Source organism: Nasonia vitripennis, chromosome 4, assembly GCF_009193385.2.
Source record: "Nasonia vitripennis strain AsymCx chromosome 4, Nvit_psr_1.1, whole genome shotgun sequence".
In the NCBI taxonomy this organism is placed as follows: Eukaryota; Metazoa; Arthropoda; class Insecta; order Hymenoptera; family Pteromalidae; genus Nasonia; species Nasonia vitripennis.
Genome location: NC_045760.1, coordinates 10,464,671 through 10,490,992, shown reverse-complemented (window position 1 = coordinate 10,490,992; position 26,322 = coordinate 10,464,671). Strand labels below are relative to the sequence as shown.

The window sequence follows — 26,322 nt, the reverse complement described above, 5'->3', positions numbered from 1 at the left end:
CGTCACTTTGCACTTAAGGACTCTATGCCGGCTTGTTAACGCTATAGGATAAAGCCGAGATAGATACGAGTAACTTTGATTATTGAAAATATAAAGGCCTATTCATTACACGCAATAGGTATTATGCAGTAATACCGAGTCTATGTATTATTTATAACGAAGATTCAACAACTTAGAAAATACTGTTGCAAATTAATTTGAAATTGTCGTTTTACCAATCATCTCAGATTTTGATACGCATATTTTAAAATCCATGAATAAACAGTTCAAACTTGTTGAAGAAAAAACGCTCGACAAACTGCAAGAAGAAAATCAAGATACTTTATACGCATCTAAAAATTAAACAACCCTCGACAATAATCACTCATTTCGTATAGTTTCTGAACACCCAGTACAAGTTACACACGCATCCCACATATCAGCCGGCCGGCACTGCTCGCTTTGGGAATGGGAAACGATTACCAGTGAAACACCCCCCCCCCCTCTCTCTCTCTCTCTCCATCTCTCGACGTACGCATAGTCTTCCACGGAATTTCGGTCTCAACGACCCACGCGTCGCCGTCGTCGCTCTCTGATGTAACCGGATAGGAGAGAAGAACGCGCGTGCACTTATGCTACATGTTTTTTTGCGAGATTTTCCATCTAAATGGTTTTTGCGAGTGGAAGATTTTCTGAGACGATAGTCTCTTCAGATAAGTCTATTTCTACGTGGTTCGTATTCTTTGGAGTTGTACTTGATTTGGAATTTTCAAAAGTTAGAAGAATTACTGCTTGCTATTCCTGAGACTTTTACAAATTAAGGTTTATTTTGAAAAATACAATATCTCAAATACAACTTTTCTTTACTCACTTTGTTTCAGGTTAAAAGTTAAAAAGTTAATTGATTAAGGTTAAGAAATTAGTATAGAATCTGAACTCAAGTTAAAAAGCTGCACAATTTTTCTGGATTAAATCGTGCAGCGCGCGCTATTTTTTAACGAACTAATAATTACAGGCATTGCTTTGAACGCGTTGACTCTGCGTGTATTAAAGAACGTAATATAAATAATTACATTATGATTATTTGACAGTTCAATCCGCGATTTCTGAAATCAAGGTTCTTTGAATTCGACGTATGAGGATTTTGACGCCCGACTTCGAGGTTTGTCATTACTCTAATGTTTAGATGGTATCTTCAAAATGCAAAATTCGATTTTCATACAGTAACTTATTGACTCAAATGCAGGATAACAATAGCTGACGATTGTACATACGTCATTTATCCATTACATTTACTGCAATCTAAACCGCAAATAAAGAGAATTCAATGATATCAATTATTACAATAAAATCGTGCACGCAAAAAGTAATTGCTGTGATATAGAGCCAATATTCTACAATTAAATTTTAATACGATAACAAATAAAACCTCCCGTTCATCACATTAGAGCCTATAAAACTCGAATTTCAGTTACATGCTAAAAAAAACTAGAAAGAAAGAAAGTCTCGAGTTGGATACTCTGCATCCTCATTAACGTACGTGACAACGACGCGCGCGCGGAATCGCATCCGGTCTGTGCTGAGTCCGTATAGGTACAGTCATCGGAGCGTGCGCTGCCGCTCTCGAAAACACAATTACCGATTACGGCTCGGCAGAAATTTACGGATGGGTTTTACTGTTGCACTGTTTTTAAGACATTCTACGGTGTTTCATGTCAAGTTTCAAATTAATGAATGTCGCAGCCGTGGGTACATAAAATAATGTAAATATAAAAAAGCGTAGACTACGGCTTAAAGAAGTTATGTTAATAAATAGTCTCAAATAACAGATTGATGCAATGAATGATGTACAAGTATATGATCAATATCGACTACTTATATATGATAATATTATCCATATTATACAGGTAAATACTGCCCAGAAAATATTTAGTCGCAATTCGTCGTAGCAAACGATCCCTTAAATCGCAAACCCCTTTCAACAAAAACGGCATCGTTGCAGTCTAAGTCATATATAAAAAATCGACTTGTGGACGGCCCACATATTTCGTGAGAATCCAGCATATAAAGTTTTTCTCTCTGTCTCACACACACACATACAGACTCACATATTAATGCGCGTCATCCTCCCGCATAAACGAACTGCTGCGGGCGCGTGCGCCGAAGCCCTAAAAGCCGCCGTTACGATGAATGGACCCATGTGATCGAGACGGATTTTTCTAGGAGTGACTGACCCTTCGACTACGTAAATTATGAAAAGACTTGTTGATGTTTTGCTAGAGCACATTTGTTACAAATATGAGTACGTTTCAAACAACTTTGTGTGAAAATAGCATATTTTAACCTGGCCAGGGTTGATGAAAAACAAAATTTGTTTCAACGGAATAATTTTTACATGAAACAAACTTAACTTCTGATTATGAATGTACATATGACATGAAAGAAATGAATGCAAATTATTTTACTAAGTTTAGTTTTCATAATGCATAAACTAATAATGCTGCATGCTGACAAATCTCAAAAAGTTTTAACACATTTATTTACGAAAAATATGACGTTTGACGAAAAACCTCTCGTTACATGTTTACAATAAATGAAATAAATAATTAAAATTAATAAACTTGATTTATATTAGGAAATGTACACATTTGGAGGAGATATATACGCCATCAAATATGATTTTCACATTAACCGTCACAAGTTAAAAAAAAAAATAATAAAAACAAATAAACTGCTTTTCAAGCTTTAAATAGCTATTTTCCACGTTCTATAAAGCTATCATATTTGCCATTTTATGTACACATAACATTATACTTATTTGAACATTTGGCGTTTTAATCGTGTTATTTTCTAACTGTTATACGTCGCGTCTTCTCTCTATGCTTTAAACAATTAGTTTCACTTATTGTTAGTATACTTATACTTTTAGCCATTAAATGCATGTAAAACAATATTGGAAAAACTTTTGGCGTCACGTTTATACATAAACGTTGGTATTGTATACATTTAATAACTTCAAGCGATAATTAAATCGTTAATCTGTCACAAGAAAAGTCTAAAACATTTAGACTGGTGAAAAACTGTATTCTTTTAACGATTCATTTTTTGTATGTTTTAAATTTAACATCACATATTCGATCGCTTTAAGCGAGTAATCGTCTTAAATTTGAAACATATATTTTGGATAGTATTCAATCTCCTTTTTAGTTTGACACTTTGTTCTTTGCACATAAAATGCGTCAAAATTATAGGTTTAATCATTCTTAACGATTAATCTAATTACATATTTAAAATAAGGTTGAAGTTAGATTCGTTTTACTATTACTGCAAAAATTTCATATTTTTTCACCGGCAATATGTCCTAGGCTTCCGATAACTACCCCACCGTTATACATATATTTTTAAATAATTAGACGCACATCACCACAAAATAAATTTACATCAGTTTTAGACGTATAAGAATAACATAGCTACTTCTACGATAATTATCGTAACGCTTATAATTAAAAAAGATACAACTTACTCCTTTGACGCGCGCAAAACTCACATTCTACACACTGGGTCTTCTGGGTTGTTTCGCAGGTCTTTCCTCATCTTCGTTGCAGCTTGACCTTCTTTTTCGAGATGGCCTGGCGTTGGTTCCGGCTTTTATCAAGCACCTCAGACTCGCATTACTGAAGCTTGGATCGAAGATCTTCATACTGCATGTTAATGGTACGGGAGTTCCTGTCAAGTGACTCAGGTTGTCGTGAGCTGCGGTCAGCAGTTCTTTCCGAACCTTGCCCATATTGAAGCGACTTTTGATTATAACGCCGTAGTGTGTGAAGTTTGTATCATATTCTTCTGAGCTTATTAGGTTCTCTAGCACTATGTTATCCGCGAAGAAAGAAAGAGTATTGATGTCCATTCGCAAAAAATCGTGTAACGTAGTTTTACTGTCTATAAGTACTTGATCCAGTAAATTAACTTCTGCTTCGTAGTGCATGGATTGTATACCCTGTGAAAGACAAATATTTATGTCAATTCTTTCTACTTTATTAAAATAAATTATATAAATAAAGTATTTATACTATTTATTTACTAAATATTAATTTCAAAAAAATAATTTCTGTATAAGTATTAAGATTAGCATTCTCACCTCACTTAGATCAAACATTTCGACGAGCTCATTTAGAAACTTATCATTTTTCTTACTGATTGGGATACGAGCGGTTTTTAACTTAGTAAGATGAAGTACAGCGTCTACTCTGATCTTGTCATCGGTTGCATAGTGCAGGGGCGGGAATCCCCAATTATCCTCAGTATCAAGCGAGGCTCCGTGATCGAGTAAAGTTTTAAGTCCATGTCTATCGTTCCAGCAAGCCCAATGCAAGGCCGTTTTACCGTAGTTATCTTGCTGTTCTGGATCGGCACCAAGTTCTAGTAGATGAAATACTAAACCATCATCGAGGTCGTCTTCTTTCAAAGGGCTTCGAAGAACTACCTGAAGGACAGAGCTGCCATCAGTCTGACGAGAGTTTATGTCTGCACCACACTGAAATTTTAAAAACTTTGCTAATTTGCAGTGCTATTTGAATTAAACTGAAATAATTAAAAAATTGTCCTTAATACTTTCAGAAAGTTCGCGCAGAAAACTTACCATTACAAGAATCCCAATGACGTCAGCTCGCCGACTAGCTGCGGCTAGATGCAGAGGCGTAGCTCTAGACACTGAATCTATGCAATTGATATCGGCACCGCTACTAACAAGTGCTTCAACAACATGGATACTGCCATGTTTCGCTGCAATGTGCAGAGCTGTCTGACCAAGGTGGTTTTTATCATTAGCACCGCAGCCACGACTCATAAGGTACCAAACCATCTCCTGTTCGTAGGTAGCGAGTACGTCTGTTAAATCATCCGAATTGGCCTGAGCTATGAAGTGAAGACTGCCGTTTCCAAGCTTATCGCGAATTTGTGGCTCAGCACCGCTCTGCAGTAGATATCTGCAAGCGTCCATACGGAAGCTGCGACAGGCCAGGTGTAAATGTGTCTCGCCGGCGTTATTTATTGCATTGATCGTGAGGCCTTTCTGCACGAGTTTCTCGATAATTTGTAAAATCTTTTTTTCTTTTTCGGACGTAATCGACTTGATAGCGTTTTCTTCTACTGCTGTTGTTTCGTCTACGCTCGTTGTTTTTGGTAGAGGAGGTGTTAGTTTTGTGCTGCAAACATTTTTAATACAAATTTCATGTTAATTTTATATTAATGATTATTTAAAAAAAACAATTAAGTGTACGATATGAAACCTCAACAAAGTGTGCAAAACATTATTCCCGCGCTTATCTCTCAAGTTCACATTTTCGGCTTTCTCTATAAGTAATTCAAGTATCTCCAACTCGCCGTTCTGCGCTGCTAAATGTAAGGGCGCCTCACCGTCCTTGTTCTGCGCCTCCACCGACACACCTTTCTGGACTAGTACAGTTACAGTCTGTAAATTCCTATTCTCGACTTTTTCCATAAGATGCGTGTGGAGGACAGAATTGTTCTTGGTATCCACAATCGTCGTCACGTCTTGTCCATACTCTATTATGATTTTGAGTAACTCCTTGTTCCTACAAGCCAGGTCTAGTATGCCTTTGCCCTGTGCATTGGTACCTTCAAGCAAAGCACCGCAGTTTAGTAACATCTTTGTTAGCTCGATAACTAGGGCCTCGGCGTTCTGAATTCGCTCTAATGGAAGTTTATCCAAGTAGTGCATTAATGTTCTACCCTCGTTGCCGCAAAGATTCTTCTTGCTGACGTTCGCAACCAGCAAATCCACTAGATCGGGTTGGCTGTAAAGTACTTTATGGTGCAGAGGCATGATTTTCCTGGAATCAAGCTGATCAATAATCGCGCCATTTAACAGCAGGATGCGCAGCACTTCTAGACCTTCTGCTCCGAGAATCGACGCGTCGAGCACCAAATGTAACAGCGTGCGGCTCGTCTGATTGTCTTTCATCAAAGCCTGTCCAGCTAGATCCTGGCTGTGGCGTAGCAGTGACAGCAATATACTAATCTGCATAGTCTCCGCTGCATAGAAAGTGGGTGCGAGGCCGCGTTTGTTCATTATGTCGACAGAGGCACCTTTTTGAAGAAGTATCTCGACAAGTTTCTCGTTACCAGAGCTTTGAACCAAATGGTGGAGCAGAGTATTGCCGTTCGAGTCGTCAACTACGTTTAAGTCGCTAATGTGAGGCAAAAGCTCCAATGAAAGAGCCATGTTCTTGTTCCTTACAGCTATCTGGATTGGTGATATACCGAACTCCTCGTCCTTAACGTCAGCTCGGAGACCTTTGTTCATCAGGAGTTTTACAAGTTTTATGTTGGGATTAGACTCTTTGGCGATTATATGTAGGATCGTCTTGCCGGTTTTGTCTTTGACGTTTACATCAACTGAGGGGCCTGTAAAAAATGATAATTATCACATGACCATAAAAAATGTCACACCTAATTTTTGAATTTAATCATCTAGTTTAGCAAAAATATTAATGTTTTCTTTTGTATAAGAAAATCTTTAGACAGGAATTTACAAACCTTGAACCAAAAGCCAGAGAACATTTGCATCCTTGGCACTTCTCTGCGCTGCTAAATGCAATGCTGTAGTACCTTGAGTGCTAAGGAAGTCTCCTCTGCCACCCTTTGACATGATTTGCTTTATCACCATCCTGTATTGCTCGAGTAGTTTATTGTCAATAGCTACAAAGTCCTCCAGTAGTCTGTGCAGAATAGTTTTACCCTCGTGGTCTACCCTGTTGATGCATCTCTCGTACTGCAACAGGAGCAGTAGCACACGTAGATGTCTATTCTTGGCAGCAAGATGTGCCGGCACCTGGCCACACTTGTTGACTCCATCGGGTCTTGCACCACGATGTAACATTGCAGTAACAATGTCCAAGTTAGCCTGCTCCTGGGCTGTTGCAAAGCAGGCATATTTTGTTGACAGCAGTGAGTGCATCACGCTATTGAACTCTGAGTCAGTGTGATTCAGATCGGCAACATGTGACAAAAAGGTCTGCAAGATATCCCTCTGTGGTAGGAGAGCTGCCAAGTGAAGAGGTGTTTGACCATGAGGACCAGCACGGAAGTTTAGGGAGGCTTTACACTCCATGATCTTGCGTACCAAATGTGTGTTTACTGTTTCCATAGGGGTCCTATGATGATACACAGCTTGTTCCAATACAATTTGAAGGATGCTTTTGCCAGTGCTGTCACCAAAATTGACATTGATATTAAAATGCAAGAGCTTCCAAAGGATGTTGACTGAGCGGTTGACAGCTGCCAAGTGTGCCGGACTCTGGCCTGAGCGATAGTCCCTTATGTCGATGATTGCACCCTTCTGGAGTAGCATATAAACCAATTCATCATCTTGCAAACTCACAGCATAGTAGAGAGGAGTCGACTGGTAGTCTGCGTTCTCTGTGGGGTTGTTTACGTTGCAATTATGCTCGATGAGGAGCTTAGCTATTTCTCGGTGCTTCCGTTGAAGGGCTGCCTGCAGCACTGTGTAGTCTGTTGTCTTGGGGCCATTGGCTGGCAGACCATATGTCTTTAGAGAGTTGCTCACTGCCTCTAGATTGCCCTGCTTCACTGCAGCCAGCAGTTTCGTGATAGTCAGCCTGATGACTGGGGTAGTGCTGGTGTTTGTGGTGTTTGGATGGACAATCACTGTGTTGGTCGCCATTTCTGTCGAATATTCAAAAACGCAACATAATTATATATTATTATATTATAGACCGCCATGCATACATAGATTTAATTCAAAAGAACGATGATTTGCGTTTTTACTAAACAAAGAGACAACGTCAAGACGTCGCGCATAGTATATAGTTCGACAATAACAACGAGAACGAGTAGAGAATCCCAGTAAGACACGCACACGCCATACACAAAGGAAACGCCAGAGGAAAGGAATAGGTATTTGTAAACAATCTCGAGATACTTCTTCGCTGTGTACGAAAGAACTTGGTAATCTCGATGAAGTGTGCTTACCTTGTGTTTTTTCTTGGGACCGACGGCCGTATTCTCCAAGGATAACCGCGTCGCAGCATACACGAGCGTCTGGCGGTCTCGTCCCTCGACAACTGATGTGCGTATGTCCAGGAAATCCTTAGCGGCGATGATACGAGCGCGAACTTGTGCTTTGTAATTCGTGGGATTTCGCCGCGGGAGGAACCGGAAAAGAGAACAAAGAGGGCGACACCGGAAAGATAAAGGCCGCCATGGCGGCGACCAATCAGAGGCGTCGCTTTCAAATTTCTCGTCGAATCCGCCGCTCACGTGACCAACAGCGCTGCGGAGGTATGAAATTCAAACTGATGTACTTTGTCGTTTCGTAATTTCGTTTTTTTAATTGTATGTAGGTGTGATATTATAATGCAAGCGTTTTGAAGTATCGAAGTATGATTCGGTAATAAGTAACTTCACGCAATTCATGAAATTTGAATACCTTTTAAGTTATATATTGAACGTACAGTTTTCGCATCTGACTAATGAAAATTAAAAGTGATCGAATTAATAGATAAAAATTATAATGTTGTTTCTCCTTCTAAAAATTTGAAGGAAACTATTAAATAGCCTATCATCTATTATGTCCGTTATTATACTGTTTTAAAAATTCTTATGATATTGCATCAAGTTTTGAAAATTAAATTTCTCTCCTGTAAATTTGATTAACGAAGTTAGGGTACAAAATATACAAGAAAATAAAACACCTCATTTATCAGAATTTGATCACTTTATTCAAAATTATTCGAAAAATCATACAACATTGAAATCGCGCTCACAGCGCAGTTTCATATGCACCACGACATACAGCGCAAGTCCGCTTGCTCGTATATGTATATTTGATAGTTTTCCTAGTACTTGTGGCCCCAGAGTGATGGGAACAGTGATCCATGCTTCTTGCTGTCCTGGTCCTTGCTGAGGTGTTTGCCGATTCCAGGAAGACTCTGTCCGATCTTCCATCCGGCCTCGACGACGTCCTTGCCAGCCTCGACTACTTTCTCGCCGGCCTCCTTGACAGAATTCACGGCCTTGTCCACTGAATCCTTGATGGCGTCGTGTCCGTTGTTTCCGCCGTTGTTCGGCTGTCAAGTCGAAAGGTTCGATTGTTTAATTGACAGGGGGTGTGTTGACGTGGGTGGGTATTTTATTTATTGTGGTTTTGGGGACTATACTGAGAATTAAGTGCCGTATTGTTTGTGATCATTTCGCCTTGATGTAATACTCGTGCTTGTATTACCTCTCGTTTAACAGATCATTGTATGTTATATGATTACTTATAATTAATAATTAAGTGAAGTTTTTTTTTATTGTTCAGAGCAAACTAGCAAACATATCACGTAAGGATATTTTCACTAGAGCAATGGATTTTGACGGCATGCACCTGAAAAAATTCAGATTCAATATTTCTCCGCATCAGTTTTTAATATTTTGTGTATCGGAACCAAAAGAGCTTGCGAACTTCCGGAAGTATGAGCAGAAATTTACCTGGTTCTTGCAGCCGTAAAGTTTTTCCTTCAGGCCACCGAGAATTCCGCCGAAAATTCCGCCGCTTCCACTGCTAGCGCAAGGTTGAAAAATTGTTTCATCCACAATATTAATTCAAAATATTAAAATATTAAGAGCATATATAGTAATAATACGTTTTTTTTTTACATGGCATTTGGAACTCGAAAGTTCATCGCCTCATCTACGCAAGCCTTCCACGCTGCCCTATCTTGTGTCAACCCCACCCAAGATGCACCTCTCCGATCGACACCCACCCGTCCTATTTCTACTAGATCCGCTTTTACGTTGTCCTCCCATTTACGTCTAGATCTACCTAGAGGTCGCGTTACCATCGGCCTGCCCTTCATGACACGCGCTGCCGTACGGTTGTCTCCCATTCTCGCTACGTGCCCTGCCCATCCCAATCTGCGCGATTTTATTATTCTGTTAATATTTGGTGACGCGTACAGATTGTGTAACTCATCATTGTGTAGTCTCCTCCATTCCCCGGTTTCCTCATCTTTCTTCGGCCCGTATATTTTTCGCAAGACTTTATTTTCAAATACCCTAAAACGGTTGTCCGCCTGCTTAGTGAGAGCCCACGTTTCGCACCCGTACAGAACCACCGGCAGTATTATCGTCCTGTATATTCTTATTTTAACGTTTTTAGACAACAGCCTCGACTTAAGTAAATTACTCACGGCGTAGAAGCAAGCATTACCCGAATGGAGTCTCTTATTTATTTCGACATTAATCTCGTTTCTATCATTTATGGTCGTACCCAGATACCTGAATTCGCTAACCTTTTCAAAAGTAAAATTCCCAACTCTGAGATCTTCCTCCCCTCTGCAGATGCCTAGCTTATCCACAATCATGTACTTTGTTTTTGATTCACTCACTTCTAACCCTGTATACTCCACCGCTTTTATGAGGATTTCCGCGTTTCTTGCTACCGTTTCCCTACAATCCCCCAGTATATCCAAATCATCTGCGTAGCCTAGTATCTACGTTGTTCCATTAAGCGTTGCGCCCAGCTGGCTAACCTGCATTTTTCTAACGGCATACTCAACGTTAAGTTGAACAGCACCGTAGAGAGCCCATCCCCTTGTTTTAAACCATCGCGTATCATGAAGGGTTCTGATACATTACCGCCTACTCGGACCTTACCCGTGCTTCCGTTCAGACATATTCGAATTAATCTCACGAGTTTTTTCGGTACACCGAGAAGTACTAGAATTTGATACATTTTGCTTCGCTTGATAGAGTCGTACGCTTTTTTAAAATCTATAAATAGTTGGTGTATGGTTTCGCAAAATTCCCACTTTTTCTCTAACAACTGTCTTATGGTAAACATTTGATCGCTCGTCGATCTGTTGCGCCGAAATCCGCACTGATAATCTCCTACTATATCTTCCGCGAATGGAGTGAGTCTAGCTTTTATTACGTTTGACAGAACTTTGTAACACGTTGCTAAAAGTGAAATACCCCTATAGTTATTGTACTCTGTCTTATCCCCCTTTTTAAAAATCGGTATAATGATAGATTCCTTCCAATTTTCGGGTATTGTTTCATTTTTCCAGATGGCACATACTAGTTTATAGATTTTGAAAGTGAGCTCGACGCCCCCATATTTGAGTAACTCAGCTGGTATAGAGTCATTTCCCGCGGCTTTGTTGTTTTTTAGTTTTATAATCACGGCCTCTACTTCTTGGTAGCTCGGTTCCTCCACGTGGGGTTCAGCAGTGTGAATTTCGTCCCCTAATTCTTCGCTATTTTCGTGTACGTTTAATAATTTATCGAAATAATTTTTCCACAGCGACAGTAATTCGTTGTCATTTGTTACGAGGTCCCCGTTTTCGTCCTTCATCAATTGCGCTCTACTCCTAAAACCCTTTCTGATGGCGTTAATCCTTCTGTACATTTCGCGGGGGTTATTTTCCTTACTGTTAGTTTCTATTCTCCTAATAAGATTCTTTTGATACTCCCGCTTCTTATTTCTGTAGATCGCGCTCGTCTGTTTCCTTATGTTAGAATACTCTTCTACGGTCCTATCGCTTCTATTTTGTAAGCTATCTAATTTAGCCCTTTTGCGCCTTTCAAACCAGAGTTCGCACTCTTCGTCAAACCATGGTTTGCTCTTTGGCTTTTTCTTTTTACCCAGTACTTTGTTCGCAGCCTCTTTTACCGTTTTTTCGATGTCCCCCCATAAGCTATTCGGTTCGTCATTCCCCTCCGGCGATGTGTTTGCTTCTTCAAGTGCCTGAAACCTCTTATTAATTTCTATCTGGTACCTAATTCGCTCTGTTCTATCTCGTAGTTTCTCAATATCGAAGCTTTCTACCTTGTTTGCTCGCTTACTATTTTGATTCGCTGCTAGTCTAGCTCTTAATTTGGCTACTATTAGTAAGTGGTCCGAGTCGCTATCTGCCCCTCTGTAAGCCCTTACGTCAAGAACATTAGTATGACGTCTTTTTTCAATGAGGAAATGATCAATTTGGTTCTGTGTGGCCCCGTCCGGCGATGTCCACGTTGCCTTGTGTATGTTCTTGTGCTTAAAACACGTAGTTTTGATTATAAGATCTTTTGCCGCCGCGAAATTTATGACCCTAATACCGTTATCATTGCTGGCTTCGTGCAGGCTTTCCTTACCTATAGTAGGCCTAAACATTTCCTCCCTACCTATTTTAGCATTGAAATCGCCTAATACTATTCTTGTGCCGTAAGACGCGAACTGGTCGATTACCTGCTCTAAAGTTTCGTAATAGAGATCCTTAGCTTCTTCTTCTTTGTCCTCCGTAGGACAGTGTACATTAATAAATACACATCTATACCATTCACCTTCGATAATGATGTACGAGAGCCTATCATTGACGGATTTGAAACTTTTAACCGAATGTATGATGCTTTTGCTTACGAGAAATCCGGTGCCTAGAGATCCCCCACTCCCGGCCCCATACAGGTACGTGAAGTTACCCGATGCTAGTACTCCGCCATCTGGCCACCGCGATTCCTGTATTGCTACCAAATCTAGATTGTACCTATCAGCTTCCTTTACGAGTTCTTTAAACACACCTGCTCTGTATAGACTGCGAACATTCCAAGTTCCGACCCTTAAGTCCCTTTTGGTTCGGATTTGATTTTTTTGAGCCATGATGTTATGTTAAACCCGCGCGCTTCGGATCCTGTTCCGATCGCAGGTGAGTCCACCGTTCTAGAGGTGATAACCCCCATACCTCTCTAGAACTAAGTATGAGAGCTTTCCGACTTTGACGAGGACAGTGTCAATTCGTCGTCAGACACACTACGGTTTCATTCTCGCATCCTAACGCCCCCCTGAAAGGCAGCGCGCCTTCGCTGGCATCGTTACCGCGTAAGACCAGGTGACGAATCATTCTACACATCCCCTTTCGGGGCAGTTGTCATCGCTCCCGCATCCTCCTCGGCAGCAGGATTTTTGCCCATTTTTGTAATGTGTGATGAAAGAGATAGATTGAGAGATAAGAAATAATGTGAAGTGTTTTTGTTGTTGTGGTGCTTGTTAATTAGTTACGTAGTGTTTCTAGATGAATGCGTTCGACAGTGTGGGCTCATCACACCCACGCCTGTTCCTATCGGCTGTCCGCGGCTGCTTATTCAATTTATTCGCAGCTAACCTCTTTCTCAGGGGCTGTTCCTCTATCCGCAACCTAAGGACGCGCTGTGTAGTGGTGATAGGCACCCACCCGTCCGATCTGGACGACAAGGCCCAAGACCCGCTTAGGGTAGCGGCATTGTAACAGAGTTATAATACGTACGTTGTATTTTTCCGTTGTTGGGTACTGCGTACGTATAATGCATCGAAAAATTTTGAAATGCATTGTATTTTATGAAATAAGGATTAAAAAACCCCAGTGCCGAGACGATAACAAACAATACATATAGCACTCATAGTTACGAACTATAAAATCAAAGGGACACTATTTACTAGAGAAAATTAAGTTATTCTTACGTAATGGCCATTCGAGCTTTCGGTCTGCTGTTGGAATCCACCATGTCCGGGCAACTGCAAATACGGACGTATGATGACTCCGTGTTTACCAAAGTCATATTAATGAATAATATATAGCGGAAGCGTTCTTACCTTGTGGCCATTCGAGTTCTCGGTCTTGTCCTCATAACCGTTGTTGCTTTCCTGCAAAATTCAAATAAATTCGTTTTGTAAATGAAGTTAGTGAAAATGTTATAGTCGAAGCATTGTAAATAAGTGGACTCACCGTGCAACCGTGAAGCTTGTCCTTCCAGCCGCCGAGAATTCCAACAATGATTCCACCGTGCTTGTTGCCGTTGCAGGGCTAAAATTTTCATTAAAATAATGATTAAAAATTACTCTTAAGAATGACAATGTTCAAAGATGACAAAAAGCAAGTTAGATTCATACGTACGTTGTATTTTTGAGTCGTTGGCTTCTGCGTTGTGAATTAAAAGTGACGTTATATTATAAGATGCGTATTTTTTATTGATATACAATTAAAAAAAAGATATGTCTATTTGAGTAAGAAATAATAAAAAACGACTACAATCAGGTCAAAGCTGAAATTTTTGAAAAATGGTTTATACGAGAAAAAATTATTATATTTAAGCCTGGATTCTTACGTAGGTGGTTTCAAATCCACTGTGTCCATTGTGTCCACCGTGTCCGTTCGAGCTCTCTGTCTTGTCTTCGTAACCGTTGTTGGTTTCCTGTGAAATTTAGATAAATGTATATTGTTAAATTATTGTACATACGTTTATAGTGATTGTTAAAGTTATTGTTGAGTAGGCCCACCGTGCAGCCGTGGAGCTTGTCTTTCCAGCCGCCGAGAATTCCGCCAATGATTCCGCCGTGTTTGTTGCCATTGCAGGGCTAGAATTTCCATACAATCAGGGTTAGATTCAGAAACAAGGTTATTCTAATATAGCGAAACATGCAATAATCATACGTACGTTGTATTTTTGAGTCGTTGGCTTCTGTGTCGTAGAATGAAAATTATATCATCATACATTGTATCGTATATATTAAAAAATTATTACGTATAGATCTACTTAAAATTTGGAAATAGACTTAACAAAAGTGACATTATTTTAGTCAGTAAAAAACATAAAAGTAGGTAGAAACTGCAAAAGATCTTACATAGGTTGTATCAAATCCACCATGTCCACCGTGTCCACCGTGTCCGTTTGAGGTCTCTGTCTGCTCATAACTGTTGTCTTTGTCTCCACCCTAACAAACGAATACATGAATTTAATATGGAGGAGTACATTGATAAGACTTGCTTTTCCTATTACAAATATTAAAAGCAAAATATTCTATCAAGTAGTATCGCTACTTTAATGCAGACCTGTACAAATCCTCCGTTTCCTAAGTGTCCACCGTTGTTCCAGCTTTCAGTTACTTCAAATCCACCGTTTCCAGCGTATCCACCGTTGTTCCAGCTCTCAGTCACTTCAAATCCGCCGTTTCCAGCATGTCCACCGTGTCCTTGAGTTTGTTGCTCGAAGCCACCGTTTCCGGAGTGTCCACCGTTGTTCCAGCTCTCAGTCACTTCAAATCCGCCGTTTCCAGCGTGTCCTTGAGTTTGCTGCTCGAATCCATCGTTTCCAGCGTGTCCGCCATGGCCTTGAGTTTGCTGCTCGAATCCACCATTTCCGGAGTGTCCACCGTCGTTCCAGCTCTCAGTCACTTCAAATCCGCCGTTTCCAGCGTGTCCGCCATGGCCTTGAGTTTGCTGTTCAAATCCACCGTTTCCGGAGTGTCCACCGTTGATCCAGCTCTCAGTGACCTCAAACCCGCCGTTTCCAGCGTATCCTTGAGTTTGCTGCTCGAAGCCACCGTTTCCAGCATGTCCGCCATGTCCTTGAGTTTGCTGCTCGAATCCACCGTTTCCGGAGTGGCCACCGTGTCCCTGTGTTTGCTGCTCGAATCCACCGTTTCCACCATGTCCTCCGTTGACGGGGGCATCTGTCTTTACAGACGGAAACTAAAAATAAGATACAGCAAATTAGTTATATGAAGATCTTCATTACTTTGTAGTTAAATTATAATTCAAGATACCTCGAATCCACCATTGCTTCCATGTCCACCGTGTCCACCAGTTATTGGTCTTTCGGGTTCTGGTTCTGGGAACTAATGAGTTTAATGTAAGTGAAAGCAAAAGTAAAAACAAATTACAAATGTTTTCATTTTTCAGCCCGAAATGTACGTATCACTATTTAAATAATGTTAAATTTATAGTCAACATTAAAAAAATTAATTACGTTCATTCCAGGACGTTTTGGGATCTTCGGAACTTCCTCAGGTGCCGGAAACTACATAGAACAAAAAATATGAAAAACGTTAAATAACAGCCATGGAACGTAATTTTGAAAATGTTCTAATTAAACTTTTGTAATGTGTAAGGTATTTATTATTGTTGACAAAATTGAGGAAAGAAGCATATTAAGTTTTTTATATAATTATCTTTAAGATTTTCAGGTAGTTTCGATTTCATGCTATTGTCGTCAATTAATCAAGTAAAAATAAAAAATCATCATTATTAATTACTGTTTGCCCGAATATGTTCTTGTTATCGGGATCGTAGAATGGCTGAAATTGCAAGAAAATCGTTTGTTGATTTTGATGTTAATCATTTATTTATAATTTATATTTAATATTAACCCTCCACTTCTCGTCGATGACTTTGTCCTCAGTATCTTGCTGAAAATAACAGATATAATAAGAATATTGATTCTAATTTATCAAATTTAGAAATAGGAATACCTAGTAAATAATAATATTTATACGCACTTTTGCCTCTATCTCTGCGGTCCCTTTCCCAACAGAGCCAGAAATCTTGAGAAACAAACGAATAATCATATGTAGTTTAAAATTATTATCAATTGTTCGTGTTAAACTACTTATAAAGCAGCAATTACTTTTGGTCCATCGATTTTAATGCCATCGCCATCGCCATCGTCTCCACCAAATACCTAAAAATTTATGTAACGTATAAACATTTTTGAGTTTCAAAGTTTCAAAATTTATGAATTTGCACCTGTCCAATAAGATCATGAATATTTTTGCCGGGGTTGGATTGTCCAAATGGCTATAAATTTTATCATTTATACGTTCATGGTTACTATTAATAAAAATCAATTTCAAACGTTTCATAATTAATTAATCATAAATGTGATTACCAATGCATCACCAAATCCTTTGTTTCCCTTCCTGTTGTCAGTCTAAAAAAATTACAATCCATAATATAGCTATAAATAACTATTATTTTTTTTATTATTTTTGAATAATTTCAGTGATTTGTATACTTACAGCTGCCCCATCTGAGCCAACCTCGATTAAACCGCGGAATGTTGCGGCGTCGATGTTCTAAATAAATAATTTTTTTATAAGTTATTAATGATTTTATTCCTGCGATGAAATTCTATGTTTTATAACAGAGACGAATATTATCTCAAAAGGATGTATAATTCTCAAATTAGTATGCAGATTAATTAAACGTACGCACGAATGCACGCTCAAGCGTATACCTATTAGGTGGAATTCTTAATCAATTCATCATCATATAGCATTATATGGTGATATTTAATATATTTATTGTAACAAATAAAAATCGATGATCGGTTATTAATTCAAAAATATTTATGTATATCTACAAGTTTTATCAGTATATAGATTATTTCGTGTGATTTGGTATACGTATATAGTTTGAAGGTCAATTAAAAAAATTAACTGTAAACTAAAAATTATTAATTGCATATAAAACGCGACTATTAGTAATTTTGGAGCCATATACTAATCTGATAAAATGACATTTGAAAACTTTTCGTAAAAATAATTCAAAAGGGAATTTTGGATTTGTATTTAAAGTTAAATAATAATACAATATTTAATCAAAATAAAATTCTCATACCAAAGCGAGCGCAGCGACGAGAAGGCCGCAGAAGGCCGTCTTCGCGATCATGTTCAATAACTGGCGTTCTCTTTTTGCCCAAAATAAATTGGCCAACTGAATCGATTTCTAGTCAGTAATCACTATTTATACGATCGCGCAGCTTAATAATCACAACTGTGCAAACATGTAACCAGAAGACAAACCAAGGCTGCGTCGCGTCTGTATTTTTCGTAAATTTTGTGCATCGATGCCGAAGAAGCGTTATGTAACGTCAGATTTTAGGAATTTTTGCGGTATTTGGGATGGAATTTCGAACGTCAGTGGCGATGTTGCGGTGTACCTGACAAAATGTATTGTTTTGAGGATCGATAAGCATGTTAAACAGGTGTCCGCGGTGTTCAGTTTTTCCCTAAGTATAGGCTAAAAATAGACATTTTTTCCCTATGTTATTTTCGAGACCTGACGCTTTCATGAAAATTCGTTATATTTTAATTATGTCAGTCATCAGGTGGTTTTTTTTTCACATATTGATCATTAAAAATGCATTTGAGATAGGTTATTCATTCTAAAAACTCATAAAGAAATTCCCGGAAATTTGAAATCAAGTGAGAATATTTCCTAATTGCATTTTCAAATGCATATATGTGTTGTATGCACCTTATTCTTACAAATGACACACACACACATATATATATATATATATATATATATATATATATATATATATATATATATATATATTAAGTATCCCACAAGCTGAACCTGCATGTCGGCCAAGGTATGTAACATTGTTACATAAAGAATAAATAATAATCTTATAATAATATTGTATCATTCAGAGAAGAAAAACATAAGAAAAAATTTACTTTTCAATCCACAATATTTATTCGCAGTAAATTATCACAACCGCAATAATAATGACGTAATAAGAGACAATATAATATGTAAGAGCACAAATCATAGAAAACAATTTATCAGCTCAAATGGTTGAATTTCAATCAAGCCTTAATGCTAACACTGGCACTGGCCTGACCTTTGATTTCGGTCTGCCCAGATGAAGCGGCGTTGGCCGAACTGACCAATACGTTTCTTCCAAACTTGGGCACGACGAGGAAGATGTCGAAACCAGTTGCAGCTGCATCTAGTCCAGCTTTCACACCTTTGCCTCCAGCTTCGCGTATTGAGTTCAAAGCTTTGGCGATAGACTCGCGTTCTTCTATGATCGTTAGACGGACGGCTTCGGCCAGACGGTCGACTATCTGACCGACGGTTGGTTTCTTATTCTGCAAAGTCAGAGTGGGCTCCGCTTGCACTTGAATGGATGCCTGTTGGACGATGACAAAACGTTGATTAGAGTTTGGCGAACACGAGGCGAATGGAGTATATCAAGGAAAAAGCGAGTATTTGCGGTGGTTCCTCTTACATATGAATTTTGAATTCATATGTAAGAGGAAAGGCGAGATTGTTTTGATCGGCAATCGGTACAAAGTTTCCTGGTCTAATGTTATTTTTGTGGGGACGTATGCATTAGTAACAAATTTTAATTTACCTTTGCCTCTTCCGCAGGCGGGCCATTGGTAATCGGCTGGGCCTGCAAAGAATTATCGATTTAAATATTAAATGAAAATGAATTATTTTATGATAAAGAGAAAAGTATTTCGTGAGGGACAGTTAAAACGTCGGTATTAGTTGAGCACGACCGTGTACACTCCCGTGAATCTGCTTATGCTTCATGTGTAATAATTTACGATACTATTCATGATAAACAAACAACCGGGATTGCATATTAAACAGTTTTATCTGCCGACTTTATTACCAACATACACCGAGGTTGCGAGCGCGGAACATAATCGGGTCACACAAACATCGTAAAAAATTGTTACAAAATCACGCAAAATTGTTAGAATTCCTGGATGTATTGTTTAAATAATTAATGTTAACGTACGAGAGCCACAGCGAAGACGGCGAACAGAAAAAAGACTGGCTTGGACATCTTCGGTTACTTTTCCTAGATCGAAACTGATTTTCCCATGTGGCGTCGACGTTATTTATACCTGTTGACATGGTATCTGGCAATTAATTTCTAATTATTGGCTTTTTGTTTTCTCGCTGTTTCACGATTGTCTTTGTGGCCAAGTTTTTCGGTGACGATCGTACCAACTATTTCGCAATTAATGTCATCTCGTTCTATTACGACGTGTGCATGAAGAATGTAAATATACTTCGTATTTTATGCCGTAGAAATGTCTGGAATATTGTGATTTGCAGATAAGTTGAAAACTAATTGTTTGTCGTAAAAATACCAATGCATCATTTATTATACGGATATGCCACTAAGTAATATCAAGTCATGCAATATTATTATTTCGTATATAGTACAAACAACGCGAATAGTTTGCATCTTAATATTATATATCCATAAATCCATAGTCAAACCAAGGCATTATAAAATTAATCGCGACACAATTAGTAACAACGATCATAATTTATTTGAATAAAAATATGCTAAATGACTACTTATAAATAAACAAAATAAAATTCTTATCACGAGATCTAATATTTCGTCTGGAACTTTTGCTGTGGAAGTTGTTGTTGCTGCTGCTGCTGAAGCTGTTGCTGGAGGAGTTGTAATTGCTGGAGCTGCTGGATTTGCTGCTGTGGGGACGGCTGCTGTGCGTTGGCAAGGGCGTTTCTGCCGAACCTGGGCAGGATGAAGATGAACTCGAGTCCGTTTTTGAGTAAGCCCAGTGTGGACTCGATGCCCTTCTGACCTGTGGTCTTAACGTTCTCGAAGGTCTGGTCTATGGAGTTCTTCTGCTGGTCGTAGGTGGTAACGTAGGCGTTACTAGCCCGTTCGGCTACGTCGCCAACTGCTTGTTGCAAATAACTAAAAGGCTGTAAATAAAGATTTTTTCACTGGTTAAAAACTTTCGAAAACTTTTTATTTAGCAAATAATTTTATATAGTGGACTTTTACCTCGAAATTTCAACAGAAAGTTAAATTTCTATATTATACAATTTTTGTTCTTTTTTACGTGAAAATAAGAGCGTTTTTTAAATAAACGGATCCTTACCTGCATCGGTCCATTTTGCAGCGTGTTTTGCAATTGATTGGCGAGATCATTGGGCGAGAATGCTGGGTGAGCCTAAAAAGTAATTAATTACTTAATAATTTTCAGTACACCATCCTACTGGTGGCTTCACAGGAATGTTACCCCATGAGCATGATTGTTTAGTAGGAAATAATTTTCGTTAAAGTTATATAATTTATTAAATTTTGACAACAACTTACCATAGTCACAGCGAAGCTGGCGAAAAGAAGAACAGCAATTTTGGCAAACATGTTGTTTATGACTCTACACTTTTTCACTGTCTATCCAAAAAGAGTTTGATAACTCTCGAAAGAGCTTTCAAAAATCAAATCACGTTTGGACTGAATTATGCCGATCCAAAGTTTCAACTCGACTTATATACCTCCGAAAAACTGTCACGCACTGTAGGTCCCGTACACGTCACAGGGACCGAATGAATATATCTTTGTTTAACTTTTCATAATCTCTTTACAATCTCCGCGTGTGTATAAAATCGTCACACGGTGATGGAGATGCGCAAACATCGGAAGGTACATAGTAGTTGTAAGTTTTTGGCTGTGACGTAGCGGTGAACAAATTTATTGTGGCTCTTGAACGTACATGGTGGCTAAAATAGGCCGTTAAGTGTATGGCTTGACATTCCTCTGAATTATGACTATACGGGAGTATGATAAGTTTCCTTTTTTACGCGAATCACGATCTTGCGGTTCAAGGAATCTACACTGATTTTCAATGATATGACGAAATAACTGCCGAATTGTTTGAGAGATTGTGGGGAATTCGAATTCTTTGATGATTAGTCAATGAGTTTAATATTTTATGGTGATATCAGCTGTTTATTTTATGTGACGTTACATGCTAGGAATTTATAATGTTTTTCAATGGCTGCTTGAAGTTTGAATTTTTTGATACTTCTTAACAAAATAGACATCGCGAGATATTGGTAAATTAGTTTTTTGGACATTTTACATAAATTATTCAATTTATTCCAAAAATATCATTGATAATAGGTATTTAAATAATTGAAATGGTACAAACAAGTACTAGCATATATAAGAATCTGAGTTCCAAACTTATTGGGATGTGTATATCCGCTTATTTAAAAAAACTGCAAGCAATTTTCAATTTATTGCTGTATTAAAATTAATAATTGGATTTAGGATGAAATTAAAAAATCCTGGTTTTGTGTACACATATGTATTAGTGCGACTTTATTCATTTTACAAATTATTTATAAAGTCTAAATTTTACACATATTAATAAAAGAAACGTTCCCAAAAAAATGGTACTTTTACAATCACATAAATGAACGTATAAATATATGAAAATTCTAAAATGTATAATAGCAGAAGTAATGTGCAAAATATGAAAATCATATTTTTTTCTGACAACTTTGTCTTTAAATCATTTTTAATTTAGTGTATTATTTAACTCAGAGTTATATATGTATAAATGAATATTAAAAAATTGATGATTAAAAACTAGTACATTTTTTATTGATGTTTATAAAAATCTCCATTTATTAAAAAAAAAAATGTTCAACAATTATGTTCGACCGTGCTTTATAGTATCACTCGTAAACACCCAATATACTCAATCTACAATAAGGAGTATTTTAGCATTACATAGGTCTCTTCGGTTACTAATCTCATTTTCCAATATTTCCGGCAATGTTGCTGATTAATTCAGCAGGCTTAGTGAAAGTTCTGACAATGTTCTTGCCGATGTTGAAACCAGTCTCGCTGTCCTTCTGGCCTAAGTCTTTGGTGGACTCGGCGGTGTTGCCTATACTTTGCTTTGTGCCTTCATAGGTGACGGAGAAACATTTGCTCACTCTTTTGACTCCATTTCGCGCACTGTGAATAGGTCGTGATTTCAATTATATACATTCAATTTTTGCATAAAATTAATATTTTTAAGTGTTGTACTCACGCGTTAATGCCCGATGAAGCTATTGAACCTAGAGGGTTATGGGCAGGTTTAGCCTGGAATAAATGAATATTTTAGTAATAGTTGCTATGATGATATCAAAAATTGTAATTTTCTTAATAGTGTATAACAATTTTAAAATGACAAAAAATAGCAACAGACAGTTTATTATACTTTCTTGACTGCAAAAATAAAGTCTTCATCAAGATAGACAGAATGTAGTAGCCAAAAATGATTGCAAATTTCCCAACTTACTAGAGCAACAGCTAAACAGGCAAAAAGAGCGATGATAGAGATCTTAGAGACCATTTTGTCAGATAGTGAACTAGTATAGTATCTCTGAGAATCTGTAAAAAGCGAATGAACTCGGAGGTGCGGCTCTTCCAAATTTTAGGCTCTTCTTTTATACCCATCGAAATTGTCAACTTTCATATCGAAGTCGACATTTAAATCCATTATTAAATACCAAACTATATTCATGTTTAGAGTTTTTCAATTTTTTTCCACTCACTTAATCAGAGAGACTACTATTCATTTCGTTATTTGCTCAAACATAAGATCTCCTTGGGAGTACTGCGTGAACGGAATTTCCGTCCATATGTTATAAGATATATTGTATAAGGATTATTATTTTGCCTTTTTAAACTGCTAAGCATAATTATAATGGAAAAACTATGTATATCATAGGACAAAACAAACTTGGCAATATATTAATCTAAATACTGTTTATTTTTTTAGTTTCATTGCAAGGTTATAACATTTAGAGCTCTATATCCAACATATCATAAGAATAAAACCGACTTATGATATCATTTTTATGTAAACAAAAGAGAGAAAACATTGATTTTTTTTAGTGGATCAGAGTAGGGAGAATTTTTTCGTACAAAGTTAATTTACAATTTTATTTAATAGTGACTTAATTATAACATCGACCTTGATGCAAAAGCCAACGTTTTTGACAGTGTATAAGAAAAACTGGCGACTTCGGAAATTAAGTTCGAGTTCATTTGTCTCTTACAGGTTTCATAGAAACACCGCAAACCAACTATCTCGAAAAATGGTCTCCAAAACCGCTATTATCGTTCTTTTCGCCTTCCTGGCTGTTGCTCTGGTATGTTTTAAACTTTTTAGTATTTTTTCGATATACTACGTGACAACAATTACAGAGATATATTTTTTTCAGGCTAAGCCCGCTGAAAATCCTTTAGGTTCGATAGATTCATCCGGCATCAATGCGTGAGTCAAATTTATATAAATAAATATAAATAAATATATATATATATATACTATATAAATACTCCATTTATTTATATATGCTAAAATTATGACAGCGTAATCGACAATTACGATCTGTTCAGAGTGCGAAATGGAGTCAAAGTCGTGAGCAAGGGTTTCTCTGACACCTATGAAGGCACGAAGCAGAGTGTAGACAACACCGTCGAGTCCACCAAAGACTTGGGCCAGAAGGGCATCGAGACTGGTTTCAACATCGGCAAGAACATTGTTAGAACTTTCACCAAGCCTGTCGAATTAATCAGCAACATTGCTGGAAATATTGGAAAGTATTAATCATAACGATGTTATTAGATTATGCGTTAACTTGACTAACTGTTTTGAAGAGTCTAACGACGATCTCTCGTATGTTTTGCATAAAATAATTTCAAAAAATGGAATATATGGTATCACTTTTTATTTATTCATCGCTGCCTTCAAAATGTTTCGATCAAAAACGCTTTCATGCGAAAGAAGTATACAGCTTCTAAAGTTAATTAAAATTTATATATTAGTTGGAAAATAATACGTTGTTAAATGATTCATTATTATAATGAACAAATTTACCTTGAAAACTTAACGCAAAAGAACTGCATAATATTATCGTTCGATTTTATTCTCACTGGACCTTATATTATCTTTAAAAATAATCGATGACATGAAATTTATGCGAAAGGTGACAATGTAGACAGTATATAAATGAGGATCTGAGCCTTCGAAGATCAAGTTTAAGTGCAAATGTCTCTTATAAAATTTTAATATTAACACTGCAAATCCATTTTCTGGCAATATGGTCTTCAAGATTGCTATTATCGTTTTCTTCACCTATTTAGCCGTCGCTTTGGTACGTAGTTTACAAATATAATTTGTCATTTAACTACAAAAACTTAACTATAAAATGTTAAGTTGTAAGGGTAACTATAGAATGTTAAGTTGTAAGGGTGTACCTCAAGGCACTATTTTGGGACCACTCCTGTTCATTATCTATGTAAATGACTTGTTAACTGATCGGAATGAAAATACTATCTCATATGCTGATGATACAGCTATTATTGCAACTGATGACACTTGGGAGAAGGTTGAAAGTAAAATGAATAAGTACTTAGAGGATGTAAGTACTTGGCTAGAACTAAATAAATTATCCTTGAATGTAACAAAAACTGTGTATATAAGTTTTGGTAATTATAAAGATAGTGTTCCAGTTGATCTGGACATTTATATACAGGGTAATAGATTAAGCAGGGTTGAATCGTGTAAATATCTGGGTATTATATTTGACTATAATTTAAAATGGGATAAACATATTGAGTATATAATAAAGAAAACCAAATATATATATATAATGTATAAAATGTCGAAATATATGCAACAGATACACTCAAAATGATATATTATGCATTCTTCCATAGCATTATAAGCTATGGAAACATAGCATGGGGTGGTGCTTATAAAAATAAGCTCGACCTACTACAAAGGGCAAAAAAAAGTATTTTAAAACTTGTAAACAAGAATAAATTCGATGAAGAAAGTCCTTTGAATATGAAACAAATTTTTGCATATGAGTGCGTAATATACCACTATATTGATCTCGAGAAATTATATGTAATGTCCAGCAGTGTAACTAGAAACAAACTTATAATACCGCCTAAGAGCTCTAAAGCAGTTAGTGGTAAAAATAACTACATAAGAGCGATACAAGTATACAATTGTCTTCCAAAGAACAAAATTAATCTTAAAGTCTTAGATATTAGCAAAAAATATAATAAGAACAAAATTAAAAAATGGATTAAGAAAAATATATTATAAAATTAATAGTATATTACAAGCAATATTTGAATAACATAATTAGAATCTGTTATGGTTTTGGGTTTTGTTAAAATTGTTTGATTCTGTTCAAGATTTTCTGAAGATCTTGGAATCTAGTTTTAAGTAGTTCTTAAGTAGTTCTAAGTAGTATGTATCATACTGGACCTATGTTCAGGTAGCTGTGTCTACCTCTATAGGATGTTTTGGCTGCCTCGGACATATCAAGTATGTCCGGAGGTTAGCAAACATGTATTACATGTATAACTTATGTATTACTTGTATTACTCTGGTAAATAAATATTATATATTATAATATTATATAAATATTATATAAATATTATATATATATTATATATTATATAAATACAACGATTATTTCAATACGCACATTGCAAAAATAAGGTTTACTAGCGATGTGGCAGTGTATTGACAACAATTTTTTTTTCAGTCCAAACCTGCTGATAATCCCATGGATTTATTTGCTTCAAACATTCCTGGCCTAAATGCGTAAATATAGTTTAATATATATCTTTTATTTTTTGTACAAGAATCTAACATACAATTGGTTTCATTTTGTAGTGCACAAAGTGGCCTTGGAAGTGTAAGCAAAGGAATTTCCGATACTTACAAGGAAGCGCAAGATAATGTAGGCGAACCAGTTAATTTCTTCCGAAGGATAGCCGAGAATGGCATAGAAGATGGTATGAATATTGCCGAGAGAGGAGTAAGACTTTTTACTTCACCCTTAGGTAACCTCAGAAATATTGCTGCGAATTTCGGAATATAAAAACTACTAGTTATATAGCTACACTGTTTGATAAAATATA

At 37.2% G+C, this 26,322-nt stretch overlaps 3 protein-coding genes across 3 annotated transcripts; 1 reads left to right on the top strand and 2 right to left on the bottom strand.

The window, feature by feature from the left end:
- Window positions 1-1,321: 1,321 nt before the first annotated feature.
- Window positions 1,322-8,142, bottom strand: LOC100117227 (serine/threonine-protein phosphatase 6 regulatory ankyrin repeat subunit A). The gene is made up of 6 exons (XM_001601480.5): window positions 7,993-8,142; window positions 6,538-7,686; window positions 5,268-6,405; window positions 4,619-5,183; window positions 4,118-4,513; window positions 1,322-3,976 (listed from the first exon to the last, which is right to left on the bottom strand). Exons 2-6 carry the CDS (start codon window positions 7,682-7,684, stop codon window positions 3,530-3,532), a joined length of 3,693 nt encoding a protein of 1,230 aa, XP_001601530.1. The 5' UTR covers window positions 7,685-7,686; window positions 7,993-8,142; the 3' UTR covers window positions 1,322-3,529.
- A 576-nt stretch (window positions 8,143-8,718) lies between these two features.
- Window positions 8,719-18,621, bottom strand: LOC100679681 (PE-PGRS family protein PE_PGRS47-like). The gene is made up of 19 exons (XM_031929377.1): window positions 18,430-18,621; window positions 16,814-16,870; window positions 16,684-16,725; window positions 16,423-16,476; window positions 16,295-16,339; window positions 16,166-16,204; window positions 16,052-16,093; window positions 15,766-15,816; window positions 15,563-15,634; window positions 14,850-15,488; window positions 14,642-14,731; window positions 14,455-14,478; window positions 14,297-14,374; window positions 14,125-14,211; window positions 13,914-13,937; window positions 13,746-13,823; window positions 13,613-13,663; window positions 13,481-13,534; window positions 8,719-9,089 (listed from the first exon to the last, which is right to left on the bottom strand). The coding sequence occupies exons 1-19, from the start codon at window positions 18,535-18,537 to the stop codon at window positions 8,859-8,861; spliced, it is 1,866 nt and encodes a 621-aa protein (XP_031785237.1). The 5' UTR covers window positions 18,538-18,621; the 3' UTR covers window positions 8,719-8,858.
- Window positions 18,622-22,819: 4,198 nt separating this feature from the next.
- LOC103316512 lies at window positions 22,820-26,322 on the top strand. The gene is made up of 3 exons (XM_008210504.3): window positions 22,820-25,784; window positions 25,944-26,002; window positions 26,075-26,322. The coding sequence occupies exons 1-3, from the start codon at window positions 25,743-25,745 to the stop codon at window positions 26,280-26,282; spliced, it is 309 nt and encodes a 102-aa protein (XP_008208726.1). The 5' UTR covers window positions 22,820-25,742; the 3' UTR covers window positions 26,283-26,322.

Coding starts and splice junctions, on each gene's coding strand:
- LOC100117227 (XM_001601480.5), bottom strand. CDS start 7,684: ATGGCGACCAACACAGTGATTGTCCATCCAAACACCACAAACACCAGC. Junction 5,184..5,267: donor GTTTTGCACACTTTGTTGAG/GTTTCATATCGT, acceptor AAATGTTTGCAG/CACAAAACTAACACCTCCTC. Junction 3,977..4,117: donor AAATGTTTGATCTAAGTGAG/GTGAGAATGCTA, acceptor TGTCTTTCACAG/GGTATACAATCCATGCACTA.
- LOC100679681 (XM_031929377.1), bottom strand. CDS start 18,537: ATGCAGCTGCAACTGGTTTCGACATCTTCCTCGTCGTGCCCAAGTTTG. Junction 15,635..15,765: donor CAAAACGTCCTGGAATGAAC/GTAATTAATTTT, acceptor TAAACTCATTAG/TTCCCAGAACCAGAACCCGA. Junction 13,938..14,124: donor GTGGATTTGAAACCACCTAC/GTAAGAATCCAG, acceptor TTCACAACGCAG/AAGCCAACGACTCAAAAATA.
- LOC103316512 (XM_008210504.3), top strand. CDS start 25,743: ATGTATTACATGTATAACTTATGTATTACTTGTATTACTCTG. Junction 25,785..25,943: donor GTATTACTTGTATTACTCTG/GTAAATAAATAT, acceptor TTTTTTTTTCAG/TCCAAACCTGCTGATAATCC. Junction 26,003..26,074: donor AACATTCCTGGCCTAAATGC/GTAAATATAGTT, acceptor TTCATTTTGTAG/TGCACAAAGTGGCCTTGGAA.